We start from the raw sequence: 18,966 nt of genomic DNA on the forward strand, positions 1-18,966 counted from the left end.
GGCTGTTCAGACCTATAGTGTCATTGCACTAAAAACATCAGTGCATGAATGTAAAAGAATGCAGGTGTCACAAGACAAACATTTTAACTTGACATAACTTGACAGTGTCTAAAACATAAGGCACAATGGTCAAAGATGATCATCTAGCACAAGTTTACGTAGCAAAACAATATGCTTTCTGGTGTGAACGGCCCCCAACATGTCCATATATTTTAGGAACTGTAACTGGTCTTTTCTAGTAAGCTTTTTTGCAGTTCATTAAAAAGTCCTGAGGAGTTACAAACTCTCAATGAATATGAGGTCATAAAATGTCACAAGGACAAGGACACTTGAGAGAAGTTGAGAAAACCTTGTTCATGCAGCATAAATGAATGCGCTGCTTTCAAAATCCCACAGTTTAGGTCCTCTACAGATTCTATTCAAACAAACTCCACATATAATAATAATAATAATAATAATAATAATAATAATAATAAATGTACAAGTAATATTTTTTGGTTTGTTTACTTGAAAATTGTTTTATTAACTATAGCATGTCACACTATAGGTCACATGCAGAAATTAACTTCTAGCAAGAAGAATTCTAATAGAACCTTTAACAGACAGAAGTAGATTTTGTTGTAGTACACTACCTCAGCAGCTCCAGACAGGAGAGTGGCCACAAGCCCCATTCCCATACTGAGAGTTTGACTCTCCACTGGACTGTCAATGCCATGCTCCAGACCAACACAAGCCCTCTTCAGCATGGACACTATGAACCCAACCACCTGTGGGTAGAGAAAGAGAGAGAGAGAGAGAGAGAGAGAGAGAGAGAGAGAGAGAGAGAGGTTGTATTACTGGCATACAACTACTTTAGAGATTACACCTACTCAACATAAAGTAGCACAACTGCCTCCTGTGTGTGTAGTGAAATATCAGCCATGGGAGGCTCATATATGTGCCCTAAATAATGGTTAGACAGAAGATGCAATATGTTGCTGGAAAAATGGAACAGAACTGGCCAGGAGATATGCTCTATTTTTAGACAGTCCCCATTTCCCTTAAACATCCTCCCAACAGAATCAGAGCAACCAGACAAAAGTGATCATACTGTTAGTTTAAAGTAAAGGAACTAAACACCATATTAAATTGCAATAACATTGATTTCAAGTTATTTTATTCTTTTACATCACACCTGAGTGGGTTTGCGGAGCAGTGCTGTATGTGGCAGACCCTGACACATGATGGCCAGTGTCTGCAGTAGGGCCAGTCTCTGTCCGTGTCCAATCTCACGGCCCAGCAGGTGCTGCTCTAACTCCAGCAGAGTCATAGATGAAGTGTCAACCTCCTTCTCAACTCTGTCCTCTTTTTCAGCAGCCAGAGCTGTTAAATCCTGTAAAACAGAATGAAACAGACACATTAGATATAGAATAAAGCATGAGAACAATCACACTTCATTTGTGACATGCTAAAAAAAAATCTATGTGTCTCAGAATTGACTTGTTTGGAGATTTCTGAATGAAGATTAAACAGAAGAGATTTAAAAATTATATTTAGGGCAAACACAAAAAGTTTAATAGTAAAAAAACTTAAAGGTCATGTGTGTCTTTTATTCCATGTTAAACTTGATATAGAGTTATTATAAGTAAGCCATTCATAACTGGTTTGCAACAGAAAGTGCAAACACTTTTGCTTTGTGGTGCTATCAAAACATTACTCTGTCTGTTTGAGCACCCAACCAGCCGAACATGGCAAAATTAGCTCAACCAATGGTGTAAGTTTGTGATGGGATGGTTTGTTTCTCTGCTCAGTGGAAGACAGGGAACCTTTTTGCACTTCCGTTTTGTGACACTAGTAGTGCAGAAATTATAAACTTCTCTTTTAAAAAGTTTAAAATATATTTTAAATCCTGTCAACTCAATACTTGGTTTAGAGTATTAATACATCCTGTGGCATCGAAATGTTTAGCTACACTGCAGAAGAGGTCACTACCTGCAACAACAGCAGGAAAAACTCTCCAGGCATATCACTGTCCTTCATCTCTTCCAACAGCTGCACCAGACACTGAACTCTCCACTGATCACCTGAGACCTTCTCAAAGAGAGCATCATCTTCATCACTGCCAAAACACAGAGATAGAGGGAGATGTTACGATTGTTCATATGCTTTCCACAAAACATTGTATGATTGTGTGATCGTAGGTTTCTCAGTTAATTTACCTGATAGGCTCTCTAACTGTAAGTCTGGCTCCTCCATCACTGCCAGGTGAGAATAGAAAGTCATGGCTGACTCCGCTCACCTCTCCTTGGAGGCCACACAAGCGTTTCAGCAGGGAAAGAGCTACAGAGCGCTTTGAATGAGATAGATACCATATCAGGATCTCCTGACAAGGTATGCTGTGGAGAACAATCCCTATAAGTCTTCTCCAAACTTATAATAAAGACCAATAAAATGGATAAAATACCTGAACACTCCAAACAACAAGCCAAATTAAAAATGCACACTGACCGTAAGTGAGAGACGTTCTGTTTGGTGAAGCAAAAGAGACAGAAAAGGGCTGAGATTGCATCATCCAGAGCTTTAAGCAGCACTTCTGATGGACTGTTACCCACCACACAGATCTGATCAGAGTGAAATAGTATTATTATGTAAATGATGTTCATAGATGGGATGATGCAGAGTATGGCTTAAACAAGATGGCACAATTTACTTTGTATATATCCTCAATACAGCGAGTCAGCTCCCACTCCTGCACTGTATCCTGGGATAGGTCATTGCCTGCAATACAGTTAATCTCAAAACATAAAAATTGTGAAAGCATCCCACGGCTGGCTTATCAGTTAATTGTTAGTCCTCTAAAGATGACATGCCTTTATAATTAATTCAAGCACTATTCCTGTGCGTTACAAAAAAACTCATTAGTGTGCAACATGCAGTTGCAGTTCTTTCACTCAGAAAATTTTACAGCATAACAACCTCTATTAAATAAGCTGCTATAAAATTCTGTAAATAACACACACACTAACCGGTTCCCTCTGTACAACGATGAAGAGGGGAGAGAAGAGGTAAAAGTAGGAATCGCTGCGCAAACTCAGGTCGCTCTTGCACCATGGTGAGCGCCGCCCTGGTTGCAACTCTCTGGAACTGCTGTGCAGTCAGTTTGTCTTTGAAATGCAGAAGCTCCAGTATCTGACTCCAAAGATAATTATATGGTCTGGTTAGAGTCATTTTTAGACCTTTGTATAAAAGGCACATCTTGTGTACACAATGGTGTGACTTTTACGCTCCCTAGAAAACAAAATCACCCTCAAAAAAATCTGGAATCATATGACAGCTTTGTGTGTGGAACAAAATGATACAGCAAAATAAACTGAAAATCTTCCCCTACAATGTATATTTTCACAATATATACACAATAGATTACAAACCTAGTTGTCATGGCAACTGAATAAACAAAACCTCGCCAGGTCAATATTTACTCGTCATCAGAATAAGGTAAATGCCCTGGCTATTGTAATCTATTGTGCTGTAGGTGTTTTGGGTTTAGTCTTAAAACTGAATGATATCAACATTGAACATTGTTATATATTTGTTTTATTAATTAGAAGATGAATTCCATGTAGGGATACATGCAGTAGTCCCAACAAGCATTTTCTTTTTTTAAATGAAACTGTGTTTTTTTTTAGTTGGTAGATCTTATTGAGTTGGTCATTTAAAAGTAGATCATCACACAAAAAAGTGTGGGCACCCCTGCAATAGATGCTTTTCACTGTAAAAACAGAAACATGTGATATTTTTACCTGTGGACACACTTGACTGTAGTAGCTCTCAGCAGAGAGGGATTGCTGAGGACAGGAAGCGAGGATCTTGGCCACAGCATCACATTTCCTCCAGTCAGAATGTCCACCAGCTGGTCAGAGATGGAATATACAAGCAAACAAAGGCAAAAGTACAAGCAGAATTTCAAGAGCAGCAGTTATAAAAATGCAAATAGTATAACCTAACATTATAAACCCATTAGAAAAACAGTATGGGGCATTTTTCAAAGTGACGTACTGAATGAAAATACATATTTTTCTATCACAAATTAATAACAATGATTACATAATTCCTTACATTTATATAGTGCTTTCCTAGGCACTCAAAGTGCTTTACATAGTATAGGGGGAATCGCATCAACCACCACAAGTGTGCAGCATCCACCTGGATGATGCGACGACAGCCACAGTGCACCAGAAAGCCCAACACACACCAGCTATTGGTGGAGAGGAGAGAGTACAGTTACAGAGCCAATTAATCAATGGGGATAATTAGGAGGCCATGATTGAGAAGGGCCAATGGGGGGGAATTTGGCCAGTAATCCAGGATTACACCTGGGATTAGAAGTGTCCTGGGATTTTTAAATGACCACAGAGAGTCAGGACCTCAGTTTAATGTCTCATCCGAAAGACGTATAACATAACTGCAGAACCTTCTGACCATTCGCTGTTTATACAATATGCAAAACATATGTTCCCAATCACTGGCATATCTCCCCCACTCAATCCGATTTTTAGCTTGTTTAGCCACAACATCATGGGTTTCCTCTACACCTGTTTGGAGTTAATCAATGTACTTTTCCAGAAAACAGGTCACAGTTGCAACTCCAACAAGTGGTTCAACTATGCTTGTTTGTTTGTTTTTAACGCAATGCCAGCCTCTATGGCTATTTTCATGGTGAGAAAAGTTTAAGGAACTCTATATAAGGTTTTTCAAATCTATTTTTCCTCAAACCTCTAAAATTGCATTAGGTTTGACTTTGTTAAAAATTTCTTTCAGAGTATTTACTGAATAAAAAGGGTTTCTAATGGGGTTAAGACCAGTGCAATCGAATAAAATATGTTTTAAGGATAGTGGGTTCTGGAAATAGGTACATGTTGGTGAATCCTAATATTAAAAACTTGCGTGTCATCCTGGAGTGACCTATTCGACAGTGGGTATAGACGACCTGGTCCCAGCGATTTGAAAACAGAAAGAAGCTTATTTTTCCAACAATAGGGCTGATTTCATGGAGTTCATTCATGGTGCATTGATCCCACTCAGTTTGCCATTTGTTGTTAATAAAAAAATGAATTATGGGTTTTAGGTCAGTGGGAGGTATTGGACACTTTTTGAGATCGGCTGATAATGCCTCTTTTGCTGCAGAGTCTGCTTCCTCATTTCCTGGGATTCCACAGTGACCATGTACCCAGCAGAAGCAGATATTAAAAATGTGGGCATCCAGATCCATTTACATTTACATTTACATTTATGCATTTGGCAGACGCTTTTATCCAAAGCGACTTACAGTGCAATTATTACAGGGACAATCCCCCCAGAACAACCTGGAGTTAAGTGCCTTGCTCAAGGACACAATGGTGGTAGCCATGGGGTTAGAACCAGCAACCATCTGATTAACAGCCCTGTGCTTTAGCCACTACGCCACCACCACTCCAGCAATTTCCATAGAATCTCTGCAAGCATTGGGTGATAATTCTTTTGAGATGACATTGCTTGAAGAAATGATTTTGAGTCTGTAATTAGCAGAAGTTTCTTTGTTGCATTGTCTTTATGACGTCCAGTGCTAAGATGATAGCGTTTGCCTCTGCTGTAAAAATTGAGCTGTGATTGGGGATGGATATTCCTTTTTTTTTGGTGGTTGATCACAAATGCAGATGATACATGGTTCTCAGATCTGTATATATAGGGGTATATGATGGAAATATTTCTCTAATGTAGAGGAGTTGTTGTTGAAAGTCATTTGGGTGGGTTTTGGATTTTTTGTTTCTTGTTAGATTAAGATTATTTTTGTTTTTTAAAGTTCCAGGGGGGTTTTACAGAAGTGTATCTTTTCCAGTATGCTCAGATCTACTTTGAGATTTTGTAAATGTGGTTTGATCCGTAGTCCAAAAAGTTGGATATGTCTTGGTTTTTGTTCGTTTAATCTTGAAGAAGGGGTTGAGAAAACAGGGTGGTAAACTGGGTTTTCTTTGTTGGTCTTCAGCTTTGTTGTATATTGTAGGACTAGATTGAGGCATCTGTTCTCCAAAGAAAGTTAATTTTGTTCTACATACAAATTTGAGTTGGTGATGTTCTAAAGGCCCCTAATGCCAGACGTATGACTTGATGATGTACTGTGGCCAAGAGTCGGATATACGATTTCCTGGCTGATCCATACACTATAATTCCATAATCCAGGCATGTCCGAATTAGTATTATATAGAGATTTAGAGAACTGGACTTTCTGCACCCCATTTTGTTTTAGCTAAAACCTTTAAAATGTTCATGGCTTTAAGACATTTATCTTTTAAAATCTTTATGTGAGAGATAAAACTAGTTTAGTCAAGAGTTATTCCAAGGAGTTTTGTTTCCTTAACAAATCTGATGAGTTCACCATCCATGAATATCTCTGGGTCAAGATGTAGAGCGTAGCTGGCAAAAATGCATACAAACAGTTTTGGTCTTTGAAAACTTAAAACCATTTGATACTGACCAGGTCTGCATTCTGTTAATTGTCAGCTGGATTTTTTGTTCAATTTCAACTGCCTCTGAAGCAAATACCAATGTCATCCACATAAAGACTGCAATGTATATCCGACCCGATGGCTTTTTTGATGCCATTAATTTTGATACTAAAAAGGGTAACTAATAAAATACTCCGTTGTGGTACTCCTAGCTCTCGTTTATGTGGGTCAGATAGGGTATTACCTACTCTGATTTTAAAATGTCTGCTTGAAAATGGGTAAGTGTCCTCTAAAACCTAGTTGAAATAAATCCTTTAAAATGCCGAACTTCCAAGTGGTGTCATAAGCTTTCTCCAAGTCAAAAAAAGACAGCCACTGCATGTTCTTTTCTGATGAAAGCATCTTGTATGTAGCTTTCATGGCTGACAAGGTGATCTACTGTGCTTCTTCCTTTTCTGAAGCCACATTGAACTTTACTTATGAGATGTTGTGATTCCAGGATCCATACTATACGTTCGTTAACATTCTCTCCATGGTTTTGCATAAGCAACTTGTCAGGGCTATTGGGTGGTAGTTGTTTGGGTCATTATGACCTTTTTCTGCTTTTGGGATGGGAATGATTATCGCTTCTTTCCAAGAGAGTGAAATGATATACCCTGATTTCCAAATAGAGTTCAAAAGTTTTAGAGGCAGATTTTTTTTTAAACTGATAGTGAATATCATCTGGTCCCACTGCCGTATCATGTGCTCTGTTTATAGCTTGTGTCAATTCTTCCATTGTGAACAGTTGATTACACTCACCTAAAGGATTATTAGGAACACGTGTTCAATTTCTCATTAATGCAATTATCTAATCAACCAATCACATGGCAGTTGCTTCAATGCATTTAGGGGTGTGGTCCTGGGCAAGACAATCTCCTGAACTCCAAACTGAATGTCAGAATGGGAAAGAAAGGTGATTTAAGCAATTTTGAGCGTGGCATGGTTGTTGGTGCCAGACGGGCCGGTCTGAGTATTTCACAATCTGCTCAGTTGCTGGGATTTTCACGCACAACCATTTCTAGGGTTTACAAAGAATGGTGTGAAAAGGAAAAACATCCAGTATCGCGGCAGTCCTGTGGGCTGAAAATGCCTTGTTGATGCCAGAGGTCAGAGGAGAATGGGCCGACTGATTCAAGCTGATAGAAGAGCAACTTTGCCTGAAATAACCACTTGTTACAACCGAGGTATGCAGCAAAGCATTTGTGAAGCCACAACACGCACAACCTTGAGGCGGATGGGCTACAACAGCAGAAGACCCCACCGGGTACCACTCATCTCCACTACAAATAGGAAAAAGAGGCTACAATTTGCAAGAGCTCACCAAAATTGGACAGATGAAGACTGGAAAAATGTTGCCTGGTCTGATGAGTCTCGATTTCTGTTGAGACATTCAGATGGTAGAGTCAGAATTTGGCATAAACAGAATGAGAACATGGATCCATCATGCCTTGTTACCACTGTGCAGGCTGGTGGTGGTGGTGTAATGGTGTGGGGGATGTTTTCTTGGCACACTTTAGGCCCCTTAGTGCCAATTGGGCATCGTTTAAATGCCACGGCCTACCTGAGCATTGTTTCTGACCATGTCCATCCCTTTATGGCCACCATGTACCCATCCTCTGATGGCTACTTCCAGCAGGATAATGCACCATGTGTCACAAAGCTCGAATCATTTCAAATTGGTTTCTTGAACATGACAATGAGTTCACTGTACTAAAATGGCCCCCACAGTCACCAGATCTCAACCCAATAGAGCATCTTTGGGATGTGGTGGAACGGGAGCTTCGTGCCCTGGATGTGCACCCCACAAATCTCCATCAACTGCAAGATGCTATCCTGTCAATATGGGCCAACATTTCTAAAGAATGCTTTCAGCACCTTGTTGAATCAATGCCACGTAGAATTAAGGCAGTTCTGAAGGTGAAAGGGGGTCAAACACAGTATTAGAATGGTGTTCCTAACAATCCTTTAGGTGAGTGTATAGTATTCCTTATTATTAGATGAAAAATGTATACCTTTCATTTTGTCCTGTGCAAAAAGTTTTCAAAAGTTTCTGCTAAGGTATTTGCAATCTCTTGCTTTGAGGTTAGAATAGAATTTTGGTGTTTTATGTGCTGAATTTGAGCTCCATCATTCCTGCCATTCATCCTTTGAATCAAGTTCCAGATCTTTTTTGTTTAGGTGCTTGATGTCAGACCAGATACAAATGTCATCTTGGTGTTCTTAGCGCTTCTTCTCTTCCTTTTAGGGTTAATATTAATGGAAAGTGGTCACTACCAAATAGGTCATGCCATACTTTCCATGAAAGGTCTAAGAGTAACTCAGGTTCACAAATTGTTAATCTCATTGTTTCTGATTAAAATGGTTGTACCACCAAAGGTCTGTCTATTGGTAAGACAAAACGTATTTAAAATTGTGAACTTTTTAAAAGAGAAGGTAAAATCTGGTGGTAGTTTTGTCTCTTGGAGACAAAAACCAAGGCGGTTGAGAACTTTAAGCGTTGCAACTCTGCGAGATTTGCCCAGAGTCCAGGAAAGTTCCATTGGTTAAATATATTTTCCATTCTCACGTAGGAAAGATAGGTGAACCTCCACTGATTTTTCCTTTTGGGGATGAACTTCTACTCCGACTATCCCTTTCTTTCATTTCGGCATCTTCGATTTGTTTTTACTTTGCTATTTGGTCTTTTACTTGCGAACAACTCGATCTTCTTGTATTTGTGTTTGATTTTCTTTTGAGTTCTGACTAGACTGAGTTATGGTTGAGGAAAATTCACTTTGGATTCCTGTGTTCTTGGTCCTTGGGAGAGATGTATTACTGCTAACATTTTGGGGTTTATCTTTGTGCATCCAGGTGAGGTCTGTCTGGCATTCAGTGGTCTTCACAGATTGCATACGTTTTACTCTGTGTAAAAGGAGAGGCAGCATCTTTCATTTTCCTTGCCTTGTTCCTTCCTTGTAACTGATCTTCTTTTTGCATCTGATTCTCTGTATCTCCTTCTCCTTAATCCATGTAGGACATTCTTTTGATGCAGCCGAATTATCTCCAGTACAATTACAGCATTTGGGTGGTTTTTGGCAGCTCTCCATGTTGTGGTCTTCTTCACCATGCTTGCAACAGATGCTTTTGTTTTTACAACTGTTTGACCCATGTCCATATTTTTGACATTTCAAACATCGCACTGGGTTGGGCACAAATAAATCCACTGTGACACTCAGATATTCTATTTGAATTAAGTCTGCAGATAGAGCTTATTAAAAGTGAGGATGTATGTACCAGTTTTGATAACTCGATCGTCTATTTTGATTATTATCCTTATCACATTTATTATTCCTTGGGGTTTGAGATCATGGGTAATTTCATCTTTATCATCCAATTCTTTAGTGCGAATCACTCCTTTGCTATAGTATAATGTTGGATGAGGTGATGTCTTTATTTGAACTCCAGCGAGTAGTGTGGCTCGTAGTAAATTCTCTGCATTTGCTTTTACAGCATTCCACTAGTAATTGTCCCAATCGTAACTTTCACTTCTTTCACTGTTCCTGCTATTCCTGTGATACCCTTGTGTATAGCAAATGGAGAAAATTGAGTGATTGGCAAATCTGGTGATACTGCTTCGAGGATTATAAACCTTGTCCACACTTCGTTGTTTGGCATGAATACATTATTACTTTCTATTAGTTTCTAGAAACTGCTGTTTGGAGGTGTGTTTTGAAGCCATATTTTAGTTTTCTGTTTCATTTCCCTACGCATCTTGGAGCCCAAAAGACAGGGATGCACAGCGCCACGGAATTCTAGCAGATTATGCATCAGGGCTATAAGAATGATATTCTCGAGCAGGTAGAGCAGTTTGCAAACTGCTCTTTCTACTCGACTGACCCTTAGCCCATGCTTACTGGGTATTCTGGAAAGTTAGCAGTTGTTGAGATAACTCTCAGAGCATGTCTTGACAAGCCGATTGATTGGATTGAGCCATTCCAACCTCCCGTCTAGGTGAAGTATGAGCCAAAGTACAGTGTTGAAACAGTGGCAGACAGCAAACCATGTTTTTCAGGCTCCAGGATCTCTTCCTCCACCGACATGGGTCACAATTTACAGCAAACAAGTCGCCCCTTTTATCGCTCCGTGTGAACAGCATAGGGATAATGAGGATCCATTTTACCCTGGATCCTTACAGAGACATGAGGTATGGTATTAGCATATCTAGATGGATAAGACATATGCAGGAGGTTTAATCAAGTAAGTTGCAACTCTCGTAAGGGTTGCTCAAGGGTTGTTCTCTCTTTCTCAAGGAGAAAACCCTAGTGCTATGGAGGGAAGGAGCGTGCCACTGTTCCTTTTACAAGCTACCATCAAGTAGATGGTCTCGCGCCGTACACGGGGCTCAAGTATGTTGCATTTTATAAAGGTGCATATGTTACAACCACTGGATAGAAAACATAAAAACAAAACTGAGAAATACTCAGGTGAGAATCCAATGTGAGAATCCCCACTACATTCCTTTTAAACTTAATTCAACACAGTTATACCAACAGAAATCAAATTCAATAATCAAATGTCTATAGATGTTTATTTAAACTGTTCTGGGCTGCACTTCCCAAAAGCATTGCATGCTTAAGTTGATCATAGTGACATTGGCGCAAATGATTTCTATGATCTACTTAGCTTATAATGCTTTTGGGAAATGCAGCCCTGGACTCTTAATTCAGTCCCATTCCTGCTTACCTCCGGTCCCTTCTAGGATGGCCCTCACTACAGCTTGGACCCCATGAGGTTGCATTAACCTCTCAGACAGCAGCTGTCCACAGAGGCGCCTCAGCCAAGGGGGTGCTTGTATCAGAGCCTTACCTCCAGCACTTCCACCTCTGGAGCCTGAAGATGCCTATAGTACAGACAAAAATGTTGCTGATTAACAAGAAGATGCCTAAATGATAGGGATGCTCGATTATGGCAAAAATCATAATCACGATTATTTTGGTCAATATTGAGATCACGATTATTCAACACGACTACTTGTTGAATTTGGAAACATCATGCATTTATTGAACTTTTTCTTTTTTTTTGTATTGTCTTTTTAACAGTGGATTTCCTTGAAATTGAAATGCAAACTGCAATGTGTAGGAGGAGGCTATTTTCATATGATAATTATTTTATGTTTTGTATGGTAGTCAAATAAAGGAAATCCTCCTTCACCACTATTAACAGCATGGATGCTCATAGTTCTATGGAATGAGATATACTTTATCATGTTATTGCAGCAGGATCTACAATGTACAATAAAGTCTATACATTATCAAAATACCAAATTTCTCAATTCTCAATACCAGCTTCAAAACCTCAACAAATAATAACACTAACTAATATGTTAATTATGGAAGCATGCTTTCAAGTTTTTAAGTAATTATTCAAGACTAGTAAACAGTCAGTAATAAAATAATAATGAAAAAACAGCAATGACCAGAAATAGATTAAAAATAGAATAATTAATACAAATTAAGAAAATTCTGTGCTTTTTTTAACAGCTTTAAAGGTTTTTAATAGCAGTAGGCTATCAAGTAGTCAAGGAAACATTCATAATGAAAATGCTACATAAAACTACTACTGGTCTTAACTGTATGATTATAATACTTTAATAATATTTAAAGGTAATAAAGTTACTCAGTCAAGAGCAGTGAGTGTTTTCTCGTATTCTTGTTTTGATTGTTTGATTATTATAAATGACACAAAAGACAACAGCAGGACTATTAACATACATTTACACTTACAAGTCTGACATTTTAAGTCAAGTCAAGTCAATTTTATTTGTATAGCGCCTTTCACAACACACATCGTTTCAAAGCAGCTTTACAGAAGATCAGCATTAACAGACAATAAAACTGTAATGTCTATAAAGTCAATGTAATTTAGATAAAATACGATTTTTAATAGTGTTTAAAAATAATTAAATGATAATTGTATTAATAACCCCAGTGAGCAAGCTGTAGGCGACTGTGGCAAGGAACACAAAACTCCATAAGATGTTGATTAATGGAGAAAAATAACCTTGGGAGAAACCAGACTCACTGTGGGGGCCAGTTCCCCTCTGACTAACATTATGAATGTAATGTAAATATTAATTATGTATAGGTAAAATCATGGTTTAAAATTATTAAACTAAGTGTTAAGGGTCAGTGATTAAACATCGATTGTGTTTGAACTGTGAGATTAATGACCAAATCCTTTTTTCTCTGCTGTTTACGTTCACTTTAGACATCACTCTCTGTGCTTACATGAATACCTCACCAAGACCAATTTTGAAATGTATTTGACCTTTCAGGGCCGCATTAGCAAGAGCATTTTCAGAACACACACATATGCCGGCTGTTAATCAAACAGGGCGCAGCTGTTACTAGATCGCTTGCCAATTATAAAATGCCGTGCTCTTGATTACTTTCAACGGCAGAAAAAATTATGAACTTTCTAATAAGTGACACAGATCTAGGCTATCACAAATATAAATGGTTATTTTTTCGTTATTGACGTTTTAATCAGTCTGCTTGTCCGGTCTGGTAAGAAATGTTTTCTTTTACTTGCCCCTTCACAAATCCACCAGTCCCGGACCAGCGTTAATGTCTAGCCCTGATTAAATATTGCATTCAACATTCTACGACAACAATTTTAAAAGTAAATGTACGTTGTTTTAAAGGGGTTTTAGATATTATTTTTGGAAAACAAGCCAAAACAGACTAATAAAATGTGAAAAAGTGTATAATGGGTGAAGACTACTCTATCAATTTTGTTCACTTAGATCCATCTTTAACTCACAAAAAAAAAACGTTCTCTTCTTAACAGGGCTGCGTATCACCAATTTTCTTCATGATAAGATACACACAGTGAACGTAACACATATTTTATGATTCATTACATTATAATCTAGCTGCAGCAAACACATGCGAGTGACGAGCATACCCGTGCCCTCGCTTCCTTATAATTTGAACTTTAATAAAAGATGCTTTAAAGATATAACGCCAGGGTGTTTCATTGCGAAACGGAATGCAGCACAATAACAGATTTATCTTGATTATCTTCTTTTCATAATCGTTGGAAGCCAAAATCATAATTTAACATAAAATTTGACTAAACGCCCAGCCCTACTCAATGTATTAATATGCACGTTAAGACAAAAGCATGGACATATAATTCAGACAATTAGCAAACCACACCTGTTTAGGTCCCCCTTGGAGAACAAGCAGTTCCTTAATGACAATTGGCTGATACACTTTTCCTAAAAGACTGTGAAGTGCTTCTTTGCAGGATTTGCGTTCCTCTACTGTCAGCCCCTGTCAAAGAAAACAATGGACAAAATAGTTTAAATTATTCGCTTGGAAGAAAATTAGATCAATTCTGCTGTAAACATAAAAAAATTATCTGGACAGTTCCCAAATATTTTGACCGATGCATTTTCTCATCTTTTCCTGTAATTTTTGACTACAGAATAAGAGTTAAAAATTCACTTTAAACATTCACCCAAAATTAAAAATACTCTCATCATTTACACACCATACCAGATGTGTATGACTGTAATTCTTCTGCAGAACACAAAGATATTTAGAAGAATATTTCAGCTCTGTAGGTCCACACAATCCAAGTGAATTGTGACCAAAACTTTGAAGCTCCAAAAATCAGAAGTCAGCATAAAAGTAATCAACACAACACCAGTGGTTATATCAGTGACTTTCGAAGTAATATGATATAATGTACTCACCCTTATGTTGCTCCCAATTAGTTACTAGTCACTTACATTCGATCATATTTCCATACAATGACATTGAATGTGGAATAAGGCTTAATATCACTTTTTGAGTTCAATGTAAGAGAAAATCATAGAAGTTTGGAAAAACATGGAGGTGAGTAATTGATGATAACATTTTCAATTTTTAAGAGATGAGAATATATATACAGAAGCATAAAGATCCATAAAGAAATATATATATTCACTATAAAGCTGTCTACTAAAAGCAACAAACAACTTAAGGGCATAAGATGGTTTGCTGGTCTTATTTCTAGCCTTGACAAGCTGGTATTCAGCTGGTTTCTCAGCCTTACCAGCTGAAAAGAACCAAAAAAAAACCTCTAAAAAACAGCCAATAGACAAACCTGACCAGGCTGGGAGAACAGCTAAGACCAGCAAACCAGCCTAGGCTGGTTTAAGCTGTTTTTTTGTTGTTGTTTTTTTTTCAGCAGGGTTCCTCTTCCAAGTCCCAACTTGAAAAATGCCCAAATACTTCCAGGTTTTCCATGACTGTGGAAATCACAGAGTCTAGATCTATAATGAGGTCACTAGTATAATGTAGTCAAAAAAATTATTAAACCTTATTGCTCTTTGTGCTCTCTCCTTCGGGGCGATGGGGGCGATATGCCAATTGACACAGAGCTGCCAAGATGTCACCCAGGTGGCGTGTGAAAACAGGAGTTGCTAGGGACGACAGGGTAGACACATCCAGTAAAACATTTGTGGTGATAAGTAGACGACGATCCCCTACAGGGGCTACATCATGACGCACTGCCTCCTCCACTGCAGCCCCAAAGGCTGACCTCAGCCCCAGGGCCACCCCCACACCAGGGGCCAAATATGGGCAGAGACCCAGTGTGACAACAAACTGCAGCACAGTGCCAAGTGTCTTCTGCTGGGCCACACTGAGCACATCAGGAGGCAGGGGTGGGGCAGCTTCAGGGGTGCTAAGATTAGGTGCAGCAGGATTCTGGTGAAAGGCTTCCAGGAGGTGGGTGAAGTGACGTGCCAGACAGAACAGTAATAGAAGACATTCCTGGACAAAGCCCCAGGTTATGTCATCTGTATCACTGCACACCCATGTGATCTCTCTCCTGGTCTCCTCTAGCATTTGATGGGCTTCCTCCAGCTCTCCAACTGACATCCGCTCGCGAAGCTCCGACAGGTTCTTCTGGAGAGCTGACAGAAGTGTTGTTTGTGTGCTTAGACCATCGCTCAAGTGAGAGTCTAGAAAAGAGCGATGTCGACAACATTAGAAGTGCTGTTACGACAACAGACAGGCTGAATTTAACAAACAGGCAGTTAGAGAAAATTGTGCCTTAATATTATTTCCCCAAACATGTAATTAATAATATTTCTCGACCTCTGCGTGTAAAATATTTTATCTTACCTCGAATGGGTTTGGTTAATATGCTAAGAGACTTTAATAGTGCTGTGGTCATTTTAGAAGCAATGTGTTGTCTACACGAAGTTCGTCGCAAAGGTTAAACGTCATAGCCAAGGATGGACCGTATTTCAAAACAAAAGTCCTACAAATGAACTTCTCTAAAAAAAAAACCAAAAAAAAAAAAAAAACCCGTAATATTATCCTCCACAGACCAAGTAAAATGCCAGTTTTAAAAATGTACTTTGTGTGTTTGTAGCAAAACAAGCATATTTTAAAAATTGCATCACAGTAAAGGCTAAAGCTGATTTCTTTTATTTTGTATTATTATTTCTGAGAAATTGTTTTTAAACAACTACACATAACAGCACTCTGAAATGTATCACAACAGGCTCGTGGGGGGAAATGCATATTAAATGTCACAGCAAAATTCACACAAAATAAAAGTATTCTTAAAGGGTTAGTTCACCGAAAAATGAAATTCTCTCATAATTTACTCACCCTCATGCCATCTCAGATGTGTATGACTTGTGTATGTCTCTTCAGCAGAACACAAAGATTTTTAAGATAATATCTCAGAAAAAAAAAACTAAATCAAAAACATCTGAGATGGCATGAGGATGAGTAAATGGTGAAAAATTAAAATTTTGGGATGAACTATCCCTTTAAAAATCAAGATTTCCCCCATTGACTGCTTAAGTCACATAAATTCACCCTAAAACAAAACACGCTTCAAAACCCCTTTTTTATTTAATCACTTTTAAGGTGGAAAAAAATAAAATACAAATGAAATCATAAATGTAAAAGCTTCGATCTCTGAGGGTTAAATATAATAGACATAAATATTTGGCATGCGTACTCTAAAATCACTAAATTAATTCCTAGATTCCAGATGTTTAACACATAGAAATCTACAGATGTGAGTTAGTGAATGAATGAATGAATGGTCAGGTGATGTTCACCCTATTTTATTTTGTTCAACATTACATAAATATAATACCATCAGGACAAATTACAAGGTTTAGGAAAACAAAACATTAAAATACATTTTACTGTAATAACAATAAAACATCAACTTCATATCAATATTCCTGTCATTGACAGAGCTGAATTCCTCGCCTGATTCAAAATGGCAAGTAAGGCACAAGATTAATATTCGCAGACATACAAGTTTAATAAATAGTCAATAAATTATTATATAAATAAATTAAAAGCCAAGATAAAGTAGTGTTTTACAATAATACAAATATGCTTTCCATTCAAGAAAGACCATGTTGGTTTAAAGCTAAAAAAAAATCATGTGACACATGCAACCTTAAAAGCTCATTAATATAAGCATATTGTACAAAGTAAGTCACTTACAAAAATTGCATTTCAAAACATACACAACAGTACATGAGACAAGTCTCTACAGTTTCGTTTTTAGTCAATATTGTCCTCTTTAAGAGATCAATGCTTAGGGACCACACAGGTACAGGCCACAGTTACTTTCACATATTCATACTCTAATGAGTATTTGTTCTGGTCAAACGGACACTTGACCTTTTTCAGAAATAATCGATTTTCCATCACAGGCACAGAGTTGTAGGTCCTGTCTTCAGTGCCGTTAATGATGCATCCTTCACACAAACACTCTGCTTCTTCATATGTTGGGGGCAACATGTCTGGCTTATGCACAGTTCTGAAAAAACAATTTAAACAGACATTAGTCTTTTTGTTGGTCCCAAAACAGACTTACCATAGCCTATATTGGGTTCATTACATTATTTTTCTTTAGAGAATACGAAAATGCTTTTACAATTCTTAAGCCATAGGAACAAACAAACTGAACAGAAGACTTAATAGGCCCCTAATAGACCATATTCAGTGTTAAGCCGTCTTTAATTTTTGACGGGAATGAAAACGAGGCTCTTAGGGCTAGACTTAAAATCTGTATGTTTAAGTCCTAGATCAAATTGTCATCTCGTGTTTTCTGGAGATTTTGTTTTTACGTCTACTGACGTAATTTATTTGTTTGAAATATTGTATCAATGTTTCGTCAGCCGAACGATCAACACCGATTTAAACAACAGTGCAACAAATATGTTGCTACAGTTTTTACAGTTCTACAATTGAGCGTGTAGTGATCGACACCTACCTTATCCGCCAGGGGGCAAGTGAGCGCTTATTGTGCCCCAGTGAAGACGGCTCATGACGCGTCAGCTCGCTCAAGAAATCCGGACAGGTGTCTGCTGCATGATTAACAGGCGGCAGAGGCGCGTGTTTGTTGGTTGCACGCAAGGCGCGAAGCAACTTTTGATGGACTTTGTTGAACCCATGTTCACATTCATGGTAGCATCCCAAATGTTTCCCTTCGACGATGGTCTCCGACAAGAAATTGAAAATGATTCCAAACAACAGTGGAGACTGCAATAAATAAATAGCCTACATAAATACACTCAAAAACAAATCATCAATAGGCGCGAACAGGGTACTTGTAGAACTTTGGAATTATTTTCAAATATTGATCATTATAAAAACGTTTCACTACTTACCCACATGATTTGTTCAGGTTTTAGCAACATAATCGCAGGTAATGCTCTTATAAATCCTTATTGCAGCTTGTGCCAGGCCACAAGGCTTATCTTCACTGCTTGCCTGTATTTATACTTCCCTACAGTCTAGTAACGCCAGGGAAAATCCGAATCTACGAGGAAATAGTAATAAATATTTACTTCCGTGCTTGCTCTTTCATCTGAAGTACAATATTCAAGAGAGACATGTACTTTTTTCTTAATTACAATCAGTCAATAATAGGCTATTTCATATTTCTTCATTTATATGTCGGAATAGGAAAAGGTGAAAAGTAATTACATATCAGTAATATTTGTTTTTTTCAAATCCCTGTAACAGCAAGTATGGAGATAAAGTGCGGAAACCCCGTGGATGGTTTGGACATGAAAAAAGAGCTCTGAAGAACAGGTCATCCATTAACTAATAAGAGCTTTGATTGCAGTTTTGGCTGTATATGTGGTTGCCATCACCAGATTAACTTGGGACAAGATGGGGATCACAAGTCTGTATCACCATACAGACTTGTGATGTGACCTAATGTACCCAATGATGCATTTTGATATTTTAACTTACAAGCTGACTTAATTAAAAAAAAAAAAAAAAATTTGCTCAACAATATCTAGTGGCATTCAAGGCCCAATACACACTCAAATGTAATGCCACTGAAAGCCTAAAAAAAAAAAAAAAAAAATAGAAAGAGAGAAAAAAGGAATAAAATGTGAGGGCTAAAAATGTTTGTGATCTAACATTTAATATAT

The 18,966-nt window shown here is 38.0% G+C and overlaps 2 protein-coding genes across 2 annotated transcripts in view; both read right to left on the reverse strand.

Annotated features, from left to right (window-relative positions):
• tango6 (transport and golgi organization 6 homolog (Drosophila)) overlaps nt 1-15,740 on the reverse strand; it is a 31,133-nt gene extending 15,393 nt beyond the window's left edge. Inside the window, exons 1-12 of the mRNA XM_052097376.1 lie at nt 15,662-15,740; nt 14,852-15,498; nt 13,703-13,819; nt 11,226-11,382; nt 3,780-3,889; nt 3,006-3,168; nt 2,690-2,757; nt 2,488-2,600; nt 2,199-2,375; nt 1,972-2,098; nt 1,175-1,372; nt 633-767 (exon numbers count right to left, since the gene is read on the reverse strand). Of these exons, the coding sequence (XP_051953336.1) occupies nt 633-767; nt 1,175-1,372; nt 1,972-2,098; nt 2,199-2,375; nt 2,488-2,600; nt 2,690-2,757; nt 3,006-3,168; nt 3,780-3,889; nt 11,226-11,382; nt 13,703-13,819; nt 14,852-15,498; nt 15,662-15,713 (2,064 nt within the window). The 5' untranslated portion in view covers nt 15,714-15,740. The remainder of the gene's footprint in view (nt 1-632; nt 768-1,174; nt 1,373-1,971; nt 2,099-2,198; nt 2,376-2,487; nt 2,601-2,689; nt 2,758-3,005; nt 3,169-3,779; nt 3,890-11,225; nt 11,383-13,702; nt 13,820-14,851; nt 15,499-15,661) is intronic.
• Nucleotides 15,741-17,104: 1,364 nt separating this feature from the next.
• Nucleotides 17,105-18,318, reverse strand: il17c (interleukin 17c). Its single transcript, XM_052096647.1, has 3 exons — nt 18,190-18,318; nt 17,793-18,061; nt 17,105-17,336 (listed from the first exon to the last, which is right to left on the reverse strand). Exons 1-3 carry the CDS (start codon nt 18,217-18,219, stop codon nt 17,105-17,107), a joined length of 531 nt encoding a protein of 176 aa, XP_051952607.1. The 5' UTR covers nt 18,220-18,318.
• Nucleotides 18,319-18,966: the final 648 nt, after the last annotated feature.

The sequence above is a fragment of the Xyrauchen texanus genome, chromosome 29, assembly GCF_025860055.1.
Source record: "Xyrauchen texanus isolate HMW12.3.18 chromosome 29, RBS_HiC_50CHRs, whole genome shotgun sequence".
Taxonomy (NCBI): domain Eukaryota; kingdom Metazoa; phylum Chordata; class Actinopteri; order Cypriniformes; family Catostomidae; genus Xyrauchen; species Xyrauchen texanus.

What these genes read in the sequence shown, in the direction of transcription:
- il17c (XM_052096647.1), bottom strand. Translation starts at nt 18,219, where the DNA reads ATGTTGCTAAAACCTGAACAAATCATGTGG. An exon ending in AACCTGAACAAATCATGTGG is followed by an intron (nt 18,062 to 18,189) that starts GTAAGTAGTGAA and finishes TATTTATTGCAG; the next exon opens with TCTCCACTGTTGTTTGGAAT. An exon ending in CTTGCCCCCTGGCGGATAAG is followed by an intron (nt 17,337 to 17,792) that starts GTAGGTGTCGAT and finishes TTGTTTTTTCAG; the next exon opens with AACTGTGCATAAGCCAGACA.